At 38.7% G+C, this 23829-nt stretch overlaps 2 protein-coding genes across 3 annotated transcripts in view; one reads left to right on the plus strand and one right to left on the minus strand.

The window, feature by feature from the left end:
• Window positions 1-22701, plus strand: part of MALSU1 (mitochondrial assembly of ribosomal large subunit 1) — a 35199-nt gene extending 12498 nt beyond the window's left edge. The window contains exons 3-6 of one of the 2 annotated variants that reach the window (XM_057504583.1): window positions 10529-10610; window positions 11929-12141; window positions 12700-12759; window positions 22483-22701. In XM_057504583.1, the coding sequence (XP_057360566.1) occupies window positions 10529-10610; window positions 11929-12141; window positions 12700-12759; window positions 22483-22553 (426 nt within the window). In that variant the 3' untranslated portion in view covers window positions 22554-22701. Of the gene's footprint in view, window positions 1-10528; window positions 10611-11928; window positions 12167-12699; window positions 12760-22482 lie in introns of those variants that run through there. The other variant, XM_036877661.2, reaches the window with a different exon arrangement.
• Window positions 14675-23829, minus strand: part of IGF2BP3 (insulin like growth factor 2 mRNA binding protein 3) — a 182228-nt gene continuing 173073 nt past the window's right edge. The window contains exons 11-15 of the mRNA XM_036877649.2: window positions 21616-21732; window positions 18521-18595; window positions 15940-16071; window positions 15126-15239; window positions 14675-14895 (exon numbers count right to left, since the gene is read on the minus strand). Coding sequence (XP_036733544.1) covers window positions 14797-14895; window positions 15126-15239; window positions 15940-16071; window positions 18521-18595; window positions 21616-21732 — 537 coding nt within the window. The 3' untranslated portion in view covers window positions 14675-14796. The remainder of the gene's footprint in view (window positions 14896-15125; window positions 15240-15939; window positions 16072-18520; window positions 18596-21615; window positions 21733-23829) is intronic.

The following is a 23829-nucleotide window of genomic DNA, read 5'->3' on the forward strand; positions in this document are numbered from 1 at the left end:
CAGGAATGCCACAGCTGGACGGAAGCATCCCGGGTCAAAGTCCAGCAGCTGGAAATTCCAGGGAACCCCAGGCGCAATAACCCCCTGGGCAACAGCTCTGAGACCCCTCATGGAGGTAAACAGCCAAACAGCCCCCCGTCCATTACCCCTCCGGGGCCCCGCCATAGCAGAGAAGCGGCCTGAGACTGGCCACGCCCACAGCAAGGGAGCTTCCTCCATACCGGCCAGGCAAGATACAGAGACCCAGTCTACACGCAATTGCTCAACACAAGCCACTAGGGGTCGCAGTTGTCCCAGTAAAGAAAGGACAGGAGCTAGTGGAAAGCCTTGGCCCTCCCAGCTGACAGAAAGTAAATAGCTCACCATTGCACCTATCAACATGGAAAGGCAAAAAAATTTGATCCAGACAAGACTAACCCAGACAGCTTCAACATCTGCTACATCTTCCCCTGAGAAGGAACCTGGGGAGATAGATTTAACCAATCTTCCTGAAAAAGAATTCAAAACAAAAGTCATAATCATGCTAATGGACTTGCAGAGAAATATGCAAGAACTAAGGAAGGAGAATACAGAAATAAAACAAGCTCTGGAAGGACTTCAAAACAGAATGGACGAGATGCAAGAGACCATTAACGGACTAGAAAACAGAGAACAGGAACGCAGAGAAGCTGATGCAGAGAGAGATAGAAGGATCTCCAGGAATGAAAGAATTTTAAGAGAACTGAGTAACCATTTGAAACGGAACAATATCCGCATTATAGGAGTACCAGAAGAAGAAGAGAGAGAAAAATGGATAGAAAGTGTCTTTGAAGAAATAATTGCTGAAAACTTCCCCAAACTAGGGGAGGAAATGGCCTCTCAAACCACAGAGGTACACAGAACTCCCATGACAAGGGATCCAAGGAGGGCAACACCAAGACACATAATAATTAAAATGACAAAGATCAAAGACAAGGACAAAGTATTAAAGGCAGCCAGAGAGAAAAAAAAGGTCACCTACAAAGGAAAACCCATCAGGCTATCATCAGACTTCTCAACAGAAACCCTACAGGCCAGAAGAGAATGGCATGATATACTTAATGCAATGAAACAGAAGGGCCATGAACCAAGAATACTGTATCCAGCACGATTATCATTTAAATATGAAGGAGGGATTAAACAATTCCCTGACAAGCAAAAGTTGAGGGAATTTGCCTCCCACAAAGCACCTCTACAGGGCATCTTACAGGGACTGCTCTAGATAGGAGCATTCCTGAAAAGAGCACAGAACAAAACACCCAACATATGAAGAATGGAGGAGGAGGAATAAGAAGGGAGAGAAATAAAGAATTATCAGACTGTGTTAATAATAGCTCAATAAGCAAGTTAAGTTAGACAGTAAGATAGTAAAGAAGCTAACCTTGAACCTTAGGTAACCACAAACTTAAAGCCTGCAATGGCAATAAGTACATACCTTTCAAAAATCACCCTAAATGTAAATGGACTGAATGCACCAATCAAAAGACACAGAGTAATAGAATGGATAAAAAAGCAAGACCCATCCATATGCTGCTTACAAGAGACTCACCTCAAACCCAAAGACATGCACAGACTTAAAGTTAAGGGATGGAAAAAGATATTTCATGCAAACAACAGAGAGAAAAAAGCAGGTGTTGCAATACTAGTATCAGACAAAATAGACTTGAAAATAAAGAAAGTAACAAAAGATAAAGAAGGACATTACATAATGATAAAGGGCTCAGTCCAACAAGAGGATATAACCATCATAAATATATATGCACCCAATACAGGAGCACCAACATATGTGAAACAAATACTAACAGAATTAAAGGAGGAAATAGAATGCAATGCATTCATTCTGGGAGACTTCAACACACCACTCACTCCAAAGGACAGATCCACCAGACAGAAAATAAGTAAGGACACAGAGGCACTGAACAACACACTAGAACAGATGGGCCTAATAGACATCTACAGAACTCTACTTCCAAAAGCAACAGGATACACATTCTTCTCAAGTGCACATTAAACATTTTCCAGAATAGACCACATACTAGGCTACAAAAAGAGCCTCAGTAAATTCCAAAAGATTGAAATCCTACCCACCAACTTTTCAGACCACAAAGGCATAAAACCAGAAATAAATTGTACAAAGAAAGCAAAAAGGCTCACAAACACATGGAGGTTTAACAACACGCTCTTAAGTAATCAATGGATCAATGACCAAATCAAAATGGAGATCCAGCAATATATGGAGACAAACGACAACAACACCACAAAGTCACAACTACTGTGGGATACAGCAAAAGCAGTCTTAAGAGGAAAGTATATAGCAATCCAGGCATATTTAAAGAAGTAAGAACAAACCCAAATGAATGGTTTAATGTCACAATTATTGAAATTGGAAAAAGAAGAACAAATGAGGCCTAAGGTCAGCAGAAGGAGGGACATAATAAAGATCAGAGAAGAAATAAACAAAATTGAGAAGAATAAAACAATAGCAAAAATCAACGAAACCAAGAGCTGGTTCTTTGAGAAAATAAACAAAATAGATAAGCCTCTAGCCAGACTTATTAAGAGGAAAAGAGAGTCAACACACATCAACAGAATCAGAAACGAGAAAGGAAAAATCACAACGGACTCCACAGAAATACAAAATTATTAGAGAGTACTATGAAAACCTATATGCTAACAAGCTGGGAAACCTAGGAGAAATGGACAACTTCCTAGAAAAATACAACCTTCCAAGACTGACCAAGGAAGAAACAGAAAATCTAAACAGACCAATTACCAGCAAAAAAATTGAAGCAGTAATCAAAAAACTACCAAAGAACAAAACCCCCGGGCCAGATGGATTTACCTTGGAATTTTATCAGACATACAGGGAAAACATAATACCCATTCTCCTTAAAGTTTTCCAAGAAATAGAAGAGGAGGGAATACTCCCAAACTCATTCTATGAAGCCAACATCACCCTAATACCAAAACTAGGCAAAGACCCCACCAAAAAGAAAACTACAGACCACTATCCCTGATGAACGTAGATGCAAAAATACTCAACAAAATATTAGCAAACCGAATTCAAAAATACATCAAAAGGATCGTACACCATGACCAAGTGGGATTCATCCCAGGGATGCAAGGATTGTACAACATTCAAAAATCCATCAACATCATCCACCACATCAACAAAAAGAAAGACAAAAACCACATGATCATCTCCATAGAAGCTGAAAAACCATTCGATAAAATTCAACATCCATTCATGATAAAAACTCTCAACAAAATGGGTATAGAGGGCAAGTACCTCAACATAGTAAAGGCCATATATTATAAACCCACAGCCAACATCATACTGAACAGCGAGAAGCTGAAAGCTTTTCTTCTGAGATCAGGAACAAGACAGGGATGCCCACTATCCCCACTGTTATTCAACATAGTACTGGAGGTCCTAGCCACGGCAATTAGACAAAACAAAGAAATACAAGGAATCCAGATTGGTAAAGAAGAAGTTAAACTGTCACTATTTGCAGATGACATGATATTGTACATAAAAAACCCTAAAGACTCCACTCCAAAACTATTAGAACTGATATCGGAATGCAGCAAAGTTGCAGGATACAAAATTAACACACAGAAATCTGTGGCTTTCCTATACACTAACAATAAACTAACAGAAAGAGAAATCAGGAGGACAGTTCCATTGACAATAGCATCAAAAAGAATAAAATACCTAGGAATAAACCTAACCAAGGAAGTGAAAGACCTATACCCTGAAAACTATAAGACACTCTTAAGAGAAATTAAAGAGGGCACTAACAAATGGAAACTCATCCCATGCTCTTGGCTAGAAAGAATTAATATCGTCAAAATGGCCATCCTGCCCAAATCAAAATACAGATTTGATGCAATCCCTATCAAATTACCAACAGCTTTCTTCAATGAACTGGAACAAATAGTTCAAAAATTCATATGAAAACACCAAAGACCCCGAATAGCTAAAGCAATCCTGAGAATGAAGGATAAAGTGAGGGGGATCTCACTCCCCAACTTCAAGCTCTACTACAAAGCCATAGTAATCAAGACAATTTGGTACTGGCACAAGAACAGAGCCACAGACCAATAGAACAGAATAGAGACTCCAAACATTAACCCAAACATGTATGGTCAACTAATATTCAATAAAGGGTCCATGGACATACAATGGGGAAATGACAGTCTCTTCAACAGATGGTCCTGACAAAACTGGACAAGCTACATGTAAGAGAATGAAACTGGATCACTGTCCAACCCCATACACAAAAGTAAATTCAAAATGGATCAAAGACTTGAATGTAAGTCATGAAACCATAAAACTCTTAGAAAAAAATGTAGGCAAAAATCTCTTCGACATAAACATGAGTGACCTCTTCTTGAACTTATCTCCCCAGGCAAGGGAAACAAATGCAGAAATGAACAAATGGGACTATATCAAGCTGAAAAGCTTCTGTACAGCAAAGGACACCATCAATAGAACGAAAAGTATCCTACAGTATGGGAGAATATATTCGAAAATTGAAGACAGATTCGATAAATGGTTGACATCCAACATATATAAAGAGCTCACACACCTCAACAAACAAAAAGCAAATAATCCAATTAAAAAATGGGCAGAGGAGCTGAATAGACAGTTCTCTAAAGAAGACATTCAGATGGCCAACAGATACATGAAAAGATGCTCCACATCGCTTGTCATCAGAGAAATGCAAATTAAGATGACAATGAGATATCATCTCACACCAGTAAGGATTGCTACCATCCAAAAGACAAACAACAACAAATGTTGGCGAGGTTGTGGAGAAAGGGGAACCCTCCTACACTGCTGGTGGGAATGTAAATTAGTTCAACCATTGTGGAAAGCAGTATGGAGGTTCCTCAAAATGCTGAAAATAGAAATACCATTTGACCCAGGAATTCCACTTCTAGGAATTTACCCTAAGAATGCAGCACTCCAGTTTGAAAAAGACAGATGCACCCCCTATGTTTATCGCTGCACTATTTACAGTAGCCAAGATATGGAAGCAACCTAAATGTCCATCAGTAGATGAATGGATAAAGAAGACGTGGTACATATACACAAGGGAATATTACTCAGCCATAAGAAAAAAACAAATCCTACCATTTGCAACAACATGGATGGAGCTAGAGGGTATTATGCTCAGTGAAATAAGCCAGGTGGAGAAAGACAAGTACCAAATGATTTCACTCATATGTGGAGTATAAGAACAAAAGAAAACTGAAGGAACAAAACAGCAGCAGAAGCACAGAACCCAAGAATGAACTAATAGTTACCAAAGGGAAAGGGACTGGGGAGGACAGATGGGAAGGGAGGGATAAGGGCGGGAAGAAAAGAAAGGGGGCATTTCGATTAGCATGTATAGTGTTGGGGGGCACGGGGAGGGCTGTGCAACACAGAGAAGACAAGTAGTGATTTTACAGCATCTTACTATGTTGAAGGACTGTGACTGTGAACGGGGGTGTGGGGGAGACTTGGTGAAGGGGAGAGTCTAGTAAACAATGTCCTTAATGTAACTGTAGATTAATGATGAAAAAAAAAAAAAGACTGCTTTCGCTATGTCCCATAGAAGATGGGGCTTTGTGTTGTTGTCATTTGTTTCCATATATTCCTTGATCTCTATTTTAATTTGTTTGTTGATCCATTGATTATTTAGGAGCATGTTATTAAGCCTCCATATGTTTGTAAGCCTTTTCGTTTTCTTTGTACAATTTATTTCTAGTTTTATACCTTTGTGGCCTGTAAAGTTGGTTGGTAGCATTGCAGTCTTTTTTAATTTACTGAGGCTCTTTCTGTGGCCTAGTATGTGGTCTATTCTGGAGAATGTTCCATGTGCAATTGAGAAGAATGTGTATCCTGTTGCTTCTGGATGTAGAGTTCTATAGATGCCTATTAGGTCCATCTTTTCTAGTGTGTTGTTCAGTGCCTCCGTGTCCTTACTTATTTTCTTTCCGGTGGATCTATCCTTTGGAGTGAGTGGCGTGTTGAAGTCTCCTAGAATGAATGCATTGCAGTCTATTTCCCCCTTTAGTTCTGTTAGTATTTGTTTCACACATGCTGGTGCTCCTGTGTTGGGTGCATATATATTTATAATGGTTATATCCTCTTGTTGGACTGAGCCCTTTATCATTATGTAATGTCCTTCTTTATCTCTTGTTACTTTCTTTGTTTTGAAGTCTATTTTGTCTGATACTAGTATTGCCACACCTGCTTTTTTCTCCCTGTTGTTTGCATGAAATATCTTTTCCATCCCTTGACTTTTAAACTGTGCATGTCTTTGGGTTTGAGGTGAGTTTCTTATAAGCAGCATATAGATGGGTCTTGCTTTTTTATCCGTTCTGTTACTCTGTGTCTTTTGATTGGTGCATTGAGTCCATTTACACTTAGCATGATTATTGAATGATATGTACTTATTGCCATTGCAGGCTTTAGATTCGTGGTTGCCAAAGATTCAAGGTTAGCTTCTTTAGTATCTTACTGTCTAACTTAACTTGCTTATTGAACTATTTTAAACACTGTCTGGTCATTCTTTATTTTTCTCCCTTCTTATTCCTCCTCCTCCATTCTTTATGTTGGTTGTTTAATTCTGTGCTCTTTTGTGCTTCCTTTAACTGCTTTTGTGGGTAGTTGATTTTATTTTTTGCCTTTAGTTAGTATTTGGTTGGTCTGCTTTCTTTGCTGTGATTTTATTTTCTCTGGTGACATCTATTAAGTCTTAGGAGTGCTCCCGTCTAGAGCAGTCCCTCTAAAATACCCTGTAGAGGCGGTTTGTGGGAGGCAAATTCCCTCAACTTTTCCTTGTCTGGGAATTGTTTAATCCCTCCTTCATATTTAAATGATAATCGTGCTGGATACAGTATTCTTGGTTCAAGGCCCTTCTGTTTCACTGCATTAAATATATCATGCCATTCTCTTCTGGCCTGTAAGTTTTCGAGAAGTCTGATGATAGCCTGATGGGTTTTCCTTTGTAGGTGACCTTTTTCCTCTCTCTAGCTGCCTTTAAAACTCTGTCCTTGTCTTTGATCTTTGCCATTTAATTATTATGTGTCTTGGTGTTGTCCTCCTTGGGTCCCTTCTGTTGGGAGTTCTGTGTGCTTCCATCATCTGATCGATTATTTCCTCCCCCATGTTGGGGATGTTTTCAGCAATTATTTATTTAAAGACACTTTCTATCCCTTTCTTTCTCTTTTCTTCTGGTACCCCTATAATGAGGATATTGTTTCTTTTGGATTGGTCACACAGTTTTCTTAATGTTGTTTCATTCCTGGAGATCCTTTTATCTCTCTCTGCATCAGCTATGCATTCCTGTTCTCTGGTTTCTATTCCATCAATGGCCTCTTGCATTTTATCCATTCTGCTTATAAATCCTTCCAGAGATTGTTTAATTTCTGTAATCTCCCTCCAGACGTCGTCCCTTAACTCTTGTATATTTCTGTGCAGCTCTGTCAGCATGGTTATTATCTTTATTTCAAATTCTTTTTCAGAAAGACTGGTTAGGTCTATCTTCTCTGGGGTTAACTCTGTGATTTTGGTCTGTCTCAAATTCTGCCTTTTCGTGGCAATAGAGATAGTTTGCGGAGCTGGCGCGAGTGACAGGCTGGGAGAACGTCCCTTCTTGTTGGTTTGTGGCCTTCCTCTACTGGGAGAACAGCGGCCTCTAGTGGCTTGTGCTGGGGAGCTGCACGCAGATGGGGCTTCTGAATCTTGCCCAACCGCTATGTAGTTTAGCTATGCGGTTGCTGTGGGTGTGGCCTGCCTTAGGCTGCTCCTCCGATATGGCGGAGCTGCGTCGTTGGGGAAACGGTGGGGAGGCTGTTTTTCTCTGTGAGGGGCCTCCGAGGTGTGCTTCTGTCCGACGGGTTAGGGTGCCCGTAGTTCCCCAGGATTCCCAGCTGCTGGGCTAAGTGTCCCTGGATGTTTCTGTCCAGCTGTGGGGTCCCTGTCCTTTAAGACTTTAGAAAAGCACTCGCTTTCTTTGTCTCTGTGGCACCGGCTGCAGGGACTCGCTCACAGTTCTTACTGTCCTGTTTCCCTAGTTTCCAGCACCCCATGCACGCACTGTGTCTGCACTCTGGTGTGGATGGCTACGGCTGGGTGTTTAGCAGGCCTGGGCTCCCTCTCCCTCCCTGCTCTGACTCCTCTCCTCCCGCTGGAGGCTGGCGTGAGGGGTGCTCGGGTCCCGCCGGGCCGCGGCTTGTATCTTACTCCCTTTGCGAGGCGCTGGGGTTCTCACAGGTGTGGATGTAGTCTGGCTGTTGTCCTGTGTCTTCTGGTCTTTTAGGATGGTTGTATTTGTTGTATTTTCAAAAATATATGTGCTTTTGGGAGGAGATTTCCACTGCTCTACTCATGCTGCCCTCTTGGTTCCACCTTCCTTGTTCCTTTTTATTCCTTTTTCTTTTTGCTATTCGGCTATTGATTCCTTCTTATGTATTTTTTTTTCTTCTATTTTTATAGAGGGTCTTACCGAGTTCATCAACTCTTCTCTCAAGTTTGGTGAACATCTTTATGTTCCTGATCTTAAAGAGAAAAAAAGTTTCTTTCATCATTGAGTATCATAATAGCTAGGGGCTTTTCATATATAGCCTTTATTATCTTGAGATAGTTTCTTTTTATTCTTAGTTTTTTGAGTGTTCTTATCATGAAAGGGTATTGAATTTTGTCAGATGCTTTTTCTGCATAAATTTCACATGATCCTGTGGTTTTTTGTCCTTCATTTTGTTAGTGTGGCTTATTACATTGATTTTCATGTGAAACCATCCTTACATTCAATGGGTAAATCCTGTTTGGTCATAATGTATAATTCTTTTAGTATGCTGTTGAATTTGGTTTGCTGTATTTTCTTGAGGCTATGTTGCATCAGTATTCATCAAGGATGCAGGTCTGTATTTTTCTTGTGTCTCTGGTGTTGGTATCAGGGTGATATTAGTCTTAGAAGGAGTTAAGTACTTAGTATTCCCTCTCTGATTTTTTTGGGAAGAGTGGGAGAATTTGTGTTAACTTTTGTTTAACTTTTTGATAGAATTCACTAGTGAGGCTGTGTGGTTAGGATTTTTCTTTGTTGGGATGTTCCCCCCCTTTTTTAATGAAATCTAATTGTGTTAGGAGCATTCTGATTACTGATTGAGTCCCATCACTCTAATAAATTAAGTCTGTTAGACTGTTTCACGATCCAAGCTTAGTAAGTTATGTATGTCTGGGAATTTGCTTCATCTAGGTTTATCCAGTTTGTTGGTGTACAGGTGTTCATAATACTCATACTTTTTTATTTCCCTTTATGTGATATTCCCTTGTTTCTGATTTTAGCTATTTGCATCTTCTATTTTTCTCTTAGTCAATCTAGCTTTACCTTGGTTTTGATTTCAGCTAGCTTTAAGTTTCATTCATTGCCTGATTCTTTAAGGTATAATTTTAAGTTGATTTGGAAACTTTCTTTTTTCATGCAAGCATTTTATAACTATAAAAGTCTCTCTTAGCACTGCTTTCCTGCATCCAGTAAGTTTTGGTGTGTTGTATTTTAATTTAATTGTTTTTAGATATTTTCTGACTTTCCTGTGTTTGTTCAATTTCCACATATTTGTGGATTGATTTTCTTATTTCTAGTTTCATTTCATTGTGATTAGAAAGTACTTGTTCTATGATTTGTCTTTTTAAATTTATTAAGCCTTGTTTTGTGGCCTAACATAGTATCTATCCTAGTATTCATGTACAATTGAGAAAAAAGTATACTCTGCTGTTGGGTGGAATGTTCTATTCATGTCTTTTAGGTCTGACTGGTCTGTAGTGTTAAGTACTCTGTATCCTTTCTGATCTTCTGTCACATAGCTCTATTTATTATTGAAAATGGGGTATTGAGTCTCCTGTATTGGGTTGCTGTTTATTTTGCCCTTAAATTCTGTCAATGTTCCATGTTTATAATTGTTACATCATCTTGCTTAGCTGCTCCTTTTATCGTTATATAATATCTTTGTCACTTGTTAATAGTTTTGACTTATGTCTGTTTTATTTGATGTTAAATCTGTCTGTTGGGAATGGACATGAGAGGTGTTAAAATTTCACTAACATTTTCGTGAAGGTAGATGAGAGAAAATCAATAAACCTAAGGAGACCTAGCCTTGAAACAGGAAGGCAGTGTCTGCCGCCTCTCAGAATGAAGGGAAGTTAGGATGGAAAGCGTGATATAAGTGAGCATCATATGCTGAGTGAGCCTAAGCCTTTCTGCCTTAGACAACATTGGTGAATGAGTAGCATGGCCCTGTCAAGGGTTTTTGGGCAGGAGGATTCAGAGAAGTGTAGGAGGTAGGATTAGGAGGGAAATGTTTTCTCTTAAGTTATTGATTACAGGGCAAAGCATAGCTAAAAGGAATGAATAAGCTAGTTCTAAATTAAGACCAAAAAAAATGCCTCCAGACCCTCAGGGCAGAGATTTCCCTCATCCCCTTCACCTTTAATATATGACCTGGCTTTTTTCAGTACAAATACCTGAAAAGTAAAAGTGAGCCTCATGTTAAGATCGAAGGGAAGGACACTGATGACTGGCTCTGTATGGATTTTGGTAAGTTATTTTAGCATACTTTACAGATAAATATTTGGTATTGCACTAATCTTGAACTATTTTCTATTGCAAAAGGATTGAGATCAAATTACTAAGTGTTTTTTCCATTAACAAATTTTAAGTTTTAATTATAACCCAGGTGGTCTTACTCACATGTGAAATCCTTACCTAACCTGATACTGTAACTAGCCACAGATGCCTGAAAGATGGAGAACAGGATGGGGAGATCCCTTAATGGTAGCATAAGATGGCTTGGCATACATGTAACCTTGTCTTTAAATAACTCAGATGAGGTAAAGGGCATTCTAGGCACAGGGGAAAACAAGATAGAGAACTGGAATTTTGAAAAGAACTAGTGAATTTGGGTATTAATATATACAGTTTCAAGTATTTCCCCACAAGATACTTACTAAACAGTAATAGTTAAGAACTGTGAAGAGTCTAAGATTTTATCTTCCTTGTAAGTTACTAAAAGTTGGCCAGTTTCATGGATATTGGTAAAAGACTATTCCAAGGTTAGAGATGGACAGTTTATTACTCTGAGCAATGGCAGTATTTTTTGCACCAGGTTCCCCAAGCCCTCATTTCTGTAGGGTGACACAGGGCTTGATGATACCTTCCCATACAGTTAGTTCTAAGAGAAAACCTGAGACTAGGGGATCATCTTCTATAAACGGGCAGGCAGCAGGCCTGCATTTACTCTGGTGGAAGACATTTTCTGCCAAGACTGTTAAAGAGTTTCTTGGCTTCATCACTATGAACATTCTGGAGCCTGTAATCCTGGTGGGGGTGGGGAGAAACATCCTGTGCATTTGTAGCATCTTACTATTCTCCCTTCTTCTCTATACCACCCAGCTGTGAAAATGTCCCTTATTGAGAACCATTGTTATAAAGCAAACCTGCCCCTTGTTCTGGAAGGAATTGGTTATTTCTTTGTGAAACTATTAGCCACACAAATATCTTTGAAAAGATTGTCAAGAACAAAAGGCAGGCAGTACTTTGTTCCCAGGCTGTGTATAAATGATATCCATGGAGAATTGTCTCCCAAGTGAATCCTGACAGACCTCAACTTTAGTCACTTGGATAGTGTTACCATCACCAGCAGTGTTACATCATGTACCTCCTGTATGATGTACTGAGAAAACCTCTGTGGTATTTTTGCTGGATGGTGGTCCACAAGTTCCCATGTAATGATAATCTGGGGTTCATCTTTGAGAACCACTGCTCTGATTGTCACAGAGGTTTGTGTGACCATAAGGATAAAGGCAAATGAACTGCTTCTTCATTTTCATTTTAACTCTTTATCTGTTGTTGATAGGCAACATGGTGATTCACTTGATGCTTCCAGAAACCAGAGAAACCTATGAATTAGAGAAACTGTGGACCCTACGTTCTTATGATGACCAGTTAGCTCAGATAGCTCCTGAAACATTACCTGAAGACTTTATTCTTGGATTAGAAGATGACACTTCTTCCTTCATTCTTGGATTAGAAGATGACACTTCTTCCCTGACTCCAGTGGATTTCAAATGTGAATAAATGCACTGCTTCAGTCATTTCAGATTTGTACTGAATCACTTCTCAAAGCATAGCTCCTAAACCCCACCTAGTTGGTTATGTCGTTGTGAATCTTTGGGTACTCTACAGATATGGAAACTGTGAGTGAGTCCTTACATCAAAACCAGTACATTCAAACTAAACTTTTAATGATATGATGTATTTATTCCTGAGATCCCAGCAGGACTTCCTGAAGTAATTACACTGGCTTCGCTGGAGCTCTCTGCTGAGAGTGTGAAATGGTATAAATCTTACTCTGTAGATATTTTAAAAAATAAAACAAAAGCTCCTAACCATCCCCAGTGGTCCTATTAAAATCTGCAGTTCTTAGCTCACATGCAACAGTCTATATATCACAGTTCACAGTTAAGTGCTAGGTAATGGAGAAAATTTACTAGTAGATACTGATGGTACCTTGAGCTTAACAAAGTATTACTAAAAATCTGGCCAACATTCATATTGATTTGAAAATCAGAAATACATACTACACACAAGCTGCACCTAATGATGAAAACCTTTATTCTGCATCAAGGTATCTGGAAAATGAAGCGGCATTTGGGGCACATTACAGATGAGGAATGGTCCATATTTGGTAAGTACAAAACTCAATAATTACAGAATTATTCCCTAGCTATTACCAGATACTCCATTACCAATCCTTAATTAAAAGTAAAACATGATTTGCCACACTAAATGGCTATAAATGAAATATATAGAATTTAAACCAGCAGATACAAATGCAGCACCATCTGTGTGAAACAAATACAAATATTGGAAAAATCAAATACTGAGGAAGAGCTCTGGCCTTAAGCACATCTCACTTGAAATCCAACCAGGAAATCAGTCCGTTTTTTTTAAGTAGTTCACTGTATGAAAAAAATAATTATGAATGCCAGATGAATTCAGTGATAAAAAGGGCACTTTTGGGCTAACACTACAAAATAAACTGGTTTTTTGAAAACATTTAGGAAAACATTTCAAGTCATTTTCAAAATGTCTAATACGGTGATTTTCAGAAAAACTTACCCAGTCAGTGTAGAAATCCATCTTGAAATACAAATGAGGCAAAATGGGTTATTATATATATATATATATGCCCTGTTCAGATCAGTATAATACGATGACTGTGATCATTTACTAAACAAAAGCAACAAAATTTGAGAGCGGTATGGCCTTTGGAGACCATGTACCCCACATAATTGTACATACCAGGCTTTGTTACCAAGTTAAGGAATAGACAAACGAGTTCAGTATCAAAGGGCAAATGTTTTTTCACAGTCATTCAAATTAACTATACTCCAAAAATTGTTTTCTTGTATTCTCTACCCTGACTTATTTTCAAATAACTGATGGCAGAGAATACAGAAATCCTACTGCATTTTATGTAATATTCTAGGTGGCTTTTCATTTTTCTTGATGTATCATTTAAAAATCTTCAAAATAGCTTAGGCCGATAACAATGCCTGGCACGTGGAGATGTAGCCTGTTATTGCTTTTAAACACTGTCACATTCACAAAGCATATCTTCTGGGGTCTGCTCAAAGCAGAGATCAAGTGGTCTGAAGTGTACTGGCAAACTCACCATGCTAGATGACAGCTACACCTTGCTTTTTGCCAGTCAGTTTAAAGTCCACAGGGGCTGCATCTCTTCAGGGATGCTTTTTCTTTAGGTAGTGATAGTCCAAAGCACAAAGCATTTCCATGCATTCAATCACATCGCTAAACAAATCAAAGCCATTTAAACTAGCCATTCCAAAACCTCCTGCAACCACTTTGCTCTGTTAGTACCATTGAAAACTTTCTCTACCATAAATGAAAAAATGGTATTGCTGCTCTCCAAATATAGGCACTGCTGCACATCACTGAACATTTATTGGTTTTTCCAACTAATATCTGTGTCAAAAGCCTCAAAAGACCTGAAATCAACTTTCCAGCTTTACTGTCACCAGCCAGAAGTAAAAATTTTTTCTCCGTTATCTGCCTGTTAGCTAATTAAATTTTAACTTTATTTTTTTAAAAAACAGGTAGACTTTTATCTTTACAAAGTATATAAAATTTAAAAAAACAAAACAAAAACAATTTTGCTTCCATTGCATTACTGAGAATACCTGAGGTAGTTGAGTAAAAATGCACGTTTAATACCCCTGCCAACACCATTCAGCACTTCCCTTAGGTTATCATGTTAGTGTTAGATAAAAATAAAATCAAGAACAGTTTTCTATGCTAATGGCCTAACATTTAAGGTCCTGTAATAATTCTATTCTGATCCAATTTTAACAGTTGGATGTAGGAGCAATCTATATTTTATGAACTTAGTGAATGCATCATACAGCCAACTTCTGGTATTATAGGGGATTAAGAAAAATGAGAATAGTTGTTACACTGAGAATAACAACGAAAGGGAAGTGCAGAGCTCGTTTCTTTCCCTCCCATTTTTTTTTTTTTTTTAAAGCTGGGTGTCATACATTTCAGAGAGCATAAAGTATACATTCTCACAGAGACAGGAGTTCAAAAGTTGCCTGGTCCTCAGAAACAACTGGCTAGGTAGAAACTTGTGCCTGTGATTCTGGATGGGGTTCGAGCGCCCGTCTGTCTTTGGTCTGGCGGCGGCCCCTGCGGCTGCCGAGCCTCACTTGCGCCGTGGCTGAGGTGGTCCTCCCTGCACACCTTTGTGCTGCTGGTGCTGCCTCACCTGAGTCAGAATTTCCTGAATTTTCCTCTGGGCAACCTACGAGAGGACAGAGCTTTGAAATTTCTACCTTTTAAAAATTAACTACGTTATTTTACTCTTCCATTTCAACTTTAGAAATTTATTTGAACATTAAAGATACATACTAGTTTGCTAGTAAGTCTTTGACATCACCAGCTAAAAGGGGGAGTAAGTGTTTAGTGCCAAACAATTTACACGAGGTGGGGACACCCACAGGAGAACTGCTTATCCCATCGGAGCCCACTTGCCTGGCACGCGTAAAAGTGACCAGTTATTTTGACAACCACTTGGTCATTCTCATCAGGTGTCTGGTCACGAGGGACAACAACTTCTGCACTTGACAAATTCTGGAGCTCATTCACCTGAGAGAAATATGAATCATGTTAAGTCGAGGTGATTTCTTAAATTAACTATTTCCTGAGCACTTACTACATGCCAAATACTGAGCTGTGGCTTTACAAATTTCTTCTAATCCAGCAATAATTCTGTCAGGTTATTAATACTGTCCCCATTTCAAGATAATTAAAACCAAGTCTTAAACAAAGAAACCAACTTGCCCAAAGCTATACGTGTAAGTGAATGGCAAAACCAGATTCAGACCCTGAAAGTCCAATTCCAAAGTGTATACTCTCAATCACTTCAAAATTGTAAATAGCTCTGAAAACAACTTACAAGTTACATATGTTAAAGACACACTAGAAACCATTTGCCTTTTTCAGTTTCAGAGGCATAAGGGTAGATGAAAGATTTTTTTCAAATTTTCATGTCATTGTGTGATAAAATTTAATAAAGGTGGAGTTAATATGAACAGAAAAATGCTAAATGCTCCTTTATAATTATGAGCCAATTATCTCACACAAAGTGGTCTGGAAGAGAGACACATTGCTTTTACTAGCAGCTTACACCAGCACTCAGGAGGAACAAAAGGCAGTCTTCTCCAAACCTTGGCCCAGATGATCCTGCCTTTTATAAGTTAGCCAAAATTCAGGGACTTGGAACGCCTAAGTACCTTTCAATGCTTTCCCTTTCATACCACTGCACAGGTTTTGCTGAAGTACTTGCCGTTTTGCCTCCTTTTCCAATAACTCTGCCAGCAGCAAAGGATGGCACTCTGATGTGAGCTTCAAGTTTCACCTCTTCTTTAGGGCTAACAAAGTTTTCTTCTTTAATTTTTCCATAAATTCTTCCCTGAGCCTAGAGATGAAAACATATCCTGTCAGTGTCATTCATGTAAGCAGTATCATGAAGGATGGCCCAGATCCACTGCAACAGCTCTTCACAGTGACACATCTGCCTTTGACAGGTTGTTGAATAGCAAGTAAGAGACGGAGACGTTAGGAAGCCCTTGAAAAGGGTGACAGTAACAACTACATGGCACAGATAGGGGCAGTTGAATGACTGATGAAATAAAAATAAGCCATATTCTTCTGACACAAACAGTGAAAGGTAATTAGTAGACAGCCTAACAAAAAATAAATTTTTGTGGGCAAGTGGCCATTTTCTCTCTACTGCAAGGTTAAAACCTCTCCTGATGGCAGTAAGAAAGTAATTGTAAAGGACTGGGAAAGAACTACAGAGCTAGCTATGGGAGGTTCACACACAAGAAGCCAAGCTTGTGTGTAAATAGGCCAGTGAGAGACCTGCTGGGAGCAATACTTTCTATTTAAACACATTTCATCTTAGCCAGGGGGTTTCTGGCTACAAAATCAAATTAACATACCTTCTGATATTTATAGTTAACACATCCTGTCACCTACGGCATAGAACCAGAAATTATACAGAAGAAAAACTCTCCTATTACATACAACCATTAATTTGCTCTGGTATATTACCAAAGGAAAAAGAAGTCAGAGTTGGTTTAATCTGACAAGCTGCCAGGCAAACCACAAAAACTAAAGTACCCAACACATCTTCACTGATGCAGAAATGATAAGCTAATTTTAGGGGATTACAGAAAAAAATATCCACTTGGTACCCTATCTTCCTTTCACCCTCAGAGTCTCAGGTCACAGGTATAGCATAGTCACAGGATAAATCCCAGGGACATACATCATCCAAAACAAGCTCCTGAATTCATAAAAAAAGTATGGGTTAGGAATCTAAAAATAACTCATTTGTAATTATCACTGACCACATAAATGTTACTTAAGCATTATAGCTTTTCTTCATGTTCAACTGAAGACAGCTATACAATGTGAACACCGGAGGACACAGGAAATGGACTTTGAATTTCCCAGCATTACAGGAATTGCCAGATAGTAACTCCATTTATAAAACAGTAAGAGCTCAACACCAAAAGAAACATGCAATGACTAGTGTTTGCATTCATCTGTTAACACCTCAAAGTGACTGATCCTGTAAGTTTGGAATAGCAACAATTTCCAACATTTCTGAGTTAAGATTTGAACAGCCTGGACCACAAGGCTGGTATTGGAGAGTAAATTTCACCTCAGTTTGAGCCTAGCCAACTGCTCAAACCCACGTCTCAAAGCACCTCCTCTTGTTTCCTGTTCATCCTGTAAATGAAGTGGAAAAAGCTTTGGATTTTTTAGTGATAAATGGCCCATAGAAAATGGAGATCAAAGAAAGCTACTGTTACTAGCTACGTTTTAGAGCTAAGGGAACTAAGGTTGAAGTTAAAGTGTCCTGTTGAACAGCTGCTAAATAGTAGAAACAAGACATGGGGTTTTGGATAAAGTAGTTACATCAGAACAGTAGTTGCTTTTGTCTTGTGACAAGTCACCTGTACAAAGTGTTATGATAGAAATTATATTCTGAAAGGTATGTAACGAAATGTGAATTTGAGGATTTGGCAGGGTCTTAGATTTACCCAGAATCTGAACACAACACCAGCACATTTATATTGTGCTTCCAGTGTATCAGGCAGTATTCCAAGCACTTTATATATGCTTAAACCGTAAAAACCTTCTGGATGCTCTTATCCCCATGTTACAAATGAGGAACTAGCCAGAGAAAATTTAACTTGCCCAAGGTCACACAGCTGGTAAGTGCTGAAGCTGGGATTTGAGCCCTGCTATACCTGCGTGTACACTTCAGGACACAGGGAGAGGCATTCCAGTCCCAAATCCCAATAAATACATGCAGTGGTTGGCACCAGGACAAATGCCAGAAGAGTTCCTACAGTTTTTACCTCTCAAATTTGAAGGATTAGAGTAATCTAAGGAGAGACTGTGGACAAGGGCTAATAGAGTTTAACAGAGTTAGCAAAACAAGGGTAAGAGGGAAAAAGGCATTTAATTTCAAGGTTTAACAGGCCTCTCAGGGACAAGAGGAAAAACTGGGACCAAGTTTTCCAAGGCCTATTAATCAGAAGGTTTGTAAAATTTCGGTCTAAGGTCTTAACCTTCGCATTTGATAACAAAGCATGAAGCAAATTATGCTTTGAGAGAGAGGCCAGCAACCACTACAGAACTCTCAAACACAAAGGTTTCTGGTTTATTTTTGAGATGTAATTCTAGTTATATATCTAACTGTTGTTCTCAGTTTCCATTCAGAGTTTCTTTAGACTGAGTATTAGATATATTCAAGGGGAAGCCAGGTTACAGAGTTCCTGAAAAGAGGGCATGGACATTTCCCACATCCACCCATTTGGTACACTTGCACACAACTCTGGAGCACATACCTTGAACTGAGCCTCTGGTGGCCCCGTGATAATCACCATCCTCACTTTAGCATCTGGTGCTTCAGCTGGAGCAATCTGTAATGGACCCATCAAGGGATTATGATACTTTTCAGGTGCCACTGATAGAAATGTTACACAAACCAGCCTGGCATTTGCACATGACTTACTGAAATGGTAGAAAAGCCTTCTGGAAGTGATGGAGAGACCGTGGGTAATGCAGGTTCATGAATGGCTCCTGTCATAAACTGTGTATTCATAAGCTGGCCCTAATTTGAAGAGTCCACATGCAGTCTCCCAGCTAATCTTCACTATGTCCTAATCAGGTTATTGTCTCTACTCTACAAAGGGGAAAACTGAAAGCTGGAGAGGTTGAGTTACCTGGCCCATGACCACACAGCTAGTAGAGATGGAGAAGGGAGAGCTGGGTCTAGCCCCACTGCCCGTTATTAACCACTACACCAGTGGTGCTCAAAGTGTGGTTCCTGACCCACATGCATCAGAAACACACATTAGGGGATTCCCATGTGTGTAAGAAACTGCTGTGTTCACAAATTTAAAACTTAGTAAATTCCTCCATAGTACACTCATAGGTTAAGATATGACATAAACTAATGTTAACTTGGCAGGATGGTAAACTCAACTTCCTGGTTTGGGCAGAGTATAGGAAATCACATGAAAACCTGAACTGGGGAAACACTGCAGAGGTTGTTGAAGGAACAGGACACTAGCACTGCCTCTGTCATAGTAAGAAAGGATTTTGGTACCCAGCTGTCAGTTCTTAAGGAAAAAAAATTTGCTATATATTTTCTCTACAAGAAGCAAATTAATTCTTATTAAAAATACATTATTACTATGTAAGAATAGAAGGAAAAAAATACAGTAAAAATGACCTCAAATTTTACCACTTAATATGATCACTGTCAGTTCCTTACTTAGTCTACTATACCTTTCTTTCCCCACACATCTACAAAAGAATGCTTTTACTTTTTATGGGGTCATGCTTTCTCCCTCCCTTCTGTCACCCAGAGCCAAATTGATACTATTCCTACTTTATGCTTGGCACTAATTTTGAGTCTATAAAATAGGGAAATAATTACTTCCTTTTACTCCAAGCTCTTAGAATTATCCACAGGGAACCCCTGGAAAGAAGTTAACTATCACCTTTCCAACTAGTTTTCTTTTATAGAAAGTACCTTTGTACTGGTACTGTACTGGTGACAGGGCTGGGGCTAAAGGACACTTGTACACTGAGGTTAGAAGGAGAAATTGCTCTCTTTCAAAGCCTGAAGAAAACACATGCCCTTTGCCTCACCAAATCTCTTCTGTAGACCTATATTAAAGAATAAGGTTATACATAATAATTTGGCTGAAAGAACTCTGTCCATCATGGCATTATCTGTGCAGGATAAATTAGGAACAATCTAAATGTCCAATAGTGAACACAAGTTATTATGGTTTGGTATTTCCAAATATATGCCTACTAAAGTACATATATAGAAATTTAAATATATGTAAATCCAGCAAAGTGTTAACAGTGGTGGTGAATCTCCAGATTTATGTATGTTTCACACTTTTAGGAAACATTTTAACCTCATTTAAAACCAGCAGGAAAAAAAACCAGAAAGAAAAGAAACCAAATGTCTAAACCAATTCTTGTTCATGAAATGTTTGTTACAGTTTTTTCAAAACAAATCTACTAGGTTCTTTTTGCATGTGTAAGCACGTGTCAAAGGTTTATTTTTTAACTCAATCAGGAAATTAGGATAGTAAAGTTGGTTCACTACTTTATCTTTTACCACCTTTTCCTTTATCCATTTATTTTGGCTGCATTTCCTGTTTATGTATTGTTACCGTTTGCTACAAGAAAGAATATGAAAGCTACTTGTGTGTGTGTTGTTCTTTTATTAATTATAAATGGTAAAACACTCGTTAACTCAGTCATGTGACCACCACCGTATTCAAAATAAGAACAGTTCCATCACTTCCAAAATGTCCTCAGGCTGCCTTCCCCAAAACCTAGCAACCAGGGATTTTCTTCCCCATCCCTATATTTCTGACTTTTCCAGAATTTTCATATGAATAATATCATACAATATGAGTCCTTTTGTGTCTGACTTCCTTCTCTTAGCCTAATACCTGAGATTCATCCAACTTGTTCCATGTATCAATAGTTTGTTACTTTTTATTGCTAACGTAGTATTTATTGTACAGATGAACCACAGTTTATCCATTTGCCAGTTCACAAACATTTCCTTCCTCCCCTTTTTGGGACAGTTATAAAGATGCTGTAAACATTTGAGTGCAGTTCTTTTGTGTACTCTATAGTCTTTTAAAAAACAAAATTTTTTGTAGAAGTTTATAAAACACAACCAAAATAAAACCCCCAAGAGATGGATGTTTTTCTGAAGAAAGCAAGCTTCTGTCAACTTGCATATTCCTTAAAACAAAATGACCCATATATTTGATGACACACTGTTTCTCAGTATATCAAAATATGAATCTCCAGAAAACACATATCCACTTGGTGGATACCATTAGTTGTCCTCTGATATTTGTAACCCCACTTACCACAGTAATAAAATATTTAGCTGACCACATATGGACTACATTTCCCTGTTGTCCCTTCAGCTGTATCTGATCTTGTGATACAGTTTTGAGCAATGGAATGTAGACAGAAATATCCTCTTGCAGCCAATCGGCCTTGCCTTAGGAGATAGGTTCTTCGTGATGTCGTCCTCTCCTACTGGCTGGACCACAGATCTGACAGCACACTGAACAGTGTCACTTGGGACTGTGAGGGACTGAGGCCATGCCTTGGGAAGATGAGCTAGAAGGAATCCAAGTCCAAGGACTTGGTGGGGCAGAACTACCCTTCCTAGTGTTGGATTGCTTACCTTCAGACTGCTTTTTCTGGAGAGAGAATTACACTTACTTTATTTAAGCTACTGTTGTTTGGGATTTTCTATCACACCCCTATATAACCTCAACATAGACTGCCATATTCAATTCAAATTGTAAAGGAGCAAGAAGACTCATGTTTTTGTAACTTACTGTACTTAAAGCACCAGGAGAGCCATGGGGGGGCAGGACAATACCTTAATAGAAGCTCCGGCAAAGCGAGAAAGCTGTTTGATGTGCTGTCCCTGCTTGCCAATGATAGCGCCAACAGACAGTGCTGGGATAAACAGATGGACGGTCTCTGTTTCTGATTGCTGTTGGGAAAGATGGACAGGACATACATGCTTATTTGATACAAGTCAGGCTGTTACTGTTGACACAGTGATGGATGCCTTCTCATATACTAAAAATACTAGGATAGTTTAGGAAAAACCACCACAGTAAATTGATGTGAGTTTCCTAACAGGTCAAGAAGTTATATATTCATCCTGAATATATTTAAAATGTGACTTTACACAGTTTTCTTAAACTTTGAATCAGTCACCATATTAGACTTAAAAGATATGAAGTTTAAATAGAATAGAGGGATAAGATTGTGTTTAAAATTAATTCAGATCCACCATCACTATATTCAAGGTGGATTCTTGACAAGTAAATGAAATTCTGGGTTACATATCAACAGACATGACCACATCCAAGCATACCTACTCTACACGTTATCCATGTAGGTTTTGCTTCTTAAACACGTACCTGGGGGAACTATTCTCAAAGGGAAAAAACAATCTCATTACACATGACTGAATTGTGTCAAACCTTAATACTACCATTCAGTGCTTGCTTTCACAACCAAGCACAGGACAGGATTAGAACTAATTCACTTCAGTGGTAAAATGCCCTAACATTCTTTCCCATATAATTCATTCATTCCATCTCTGCCTTTCCTTTGCACTTTACAGGTGGATAAATGGGAAAACATTTTGAAGGCTAGCTCCTAAAAGGTTTTTCCTTTTGTGTAATCCTAAATGGATTTTGTCTGTACGTTTTCCTCATCTTCCTCCCTCAAGCCTACTGTGCCCTTCCTGAACCTCCCTTCAAACATTCTTGCAAGGCTGAAGGACACACACTCAACAGATGAGTTTGCACTGACTGGGTTCCTAATAAGGCCAATTCCAGGTTGTAATATTACCAGAATGCAGCAGCAGTGCACATACTCATGCAGTGAAACACTTCTTTACCTTCTAACAGTAAGAAATGCATGCTTCCTCTTACTATACAGTCACTATGGACAGTGACTGTAATGGGGTATGTGGTGGGGACTTGATAACGGGGGGGAATCTAGTAATCACAATGTTGCTCATGTAATTGTATATTAATGATACCCAAATAAATAAATAAAAGAAATACATGCTTCCAAGGATAAGTTAATTCTAAGAAATTTATTCCAATGAATATTTTTAAAGAATCTTTTCAGAGCAGTTTTAGGTTCACAACAAAATTGAGGGCGGTACAGAGACTTCCTATAGATGCCCAGAAATACTGTTAAGATGAGCCACACTGAATAGACCAAGAAAATCGTAATATACATTTGTTTTTAAAAATCAGCATGTACAAACTAAGGTTTCCAGAGATGTTAAAAGACACTTTGCAAGAAATGTAATACATGAAAATAAGTGTACATATAAACTACTTGGTAAGAAACACCTCACAGAATTCTCGCTTGAACTTTCTTTTATTCCTATAATATAGGATACTATATAAATTTCGTTCGTAGGTATTCATCATTACTGTAATATGTGCATATATAGCCATAAAATAGCTGCAGTCTAATTTCTAGTTTTTTAAACTCTTTCCAAGTTCTTAAAAACTCCCAAAGGCATGCCAACAGCTTTGTTTTCAAGCATCTCAGGAGCTAGGGAAATCTGTTAGAATCTGATCATGTTAAGCAGTTGCTGAAAATTAGTCAAAACAGCAGCACTGGGCACATTCATTTTTACTAAATGTGAAAACAAGTTTCTGCTGCTTAATGTTGGTCCACCAAATGACATCACCACTCTTCCTGTGCAAAATTACTAGTGGCATTAATGGCTCCATCTTCTCCCTGTGAGCCCAGAGCGGAGGCAGAGAACATGAAGCACTGAACACCACAGGTCTTGGGGAAATAGCAATGATGGGTGGCAGAAGCCCACTCCAGATGAATCAGCCATCCCACTTGTCCCTCAACATAGACTTAACAGAAGTCTGCTCCATAGGATGTGATTTATACACACTACCTGGTAGAATTTGTTTTTTAAGACTTCAGTTTCCTTCCTCTGAAGCAAAGATTTTGTTTAACAAATGAGTAAAAACAGTCTAGAAATAACAAGAGGGCTGGGCTAGCTAGCTCGTTAAGTAAAAAGAGAACCTTCTGCCTA

The sequence above is a fragment of the Manis pentadactyla genome, chromosome 7 (assembly GCF_030020395.1).
Source record: "Manis pentadactyla isolate mManPen7 chromosome 7, mManPen7.hap1, whole genome shotgun sequence".
NCBI classification, from domain to species: Eukaryota; Metazoa; Chordata; class Mammalia; order Pholidota; family Manidae; genus Manis; species Manis pentadactyla.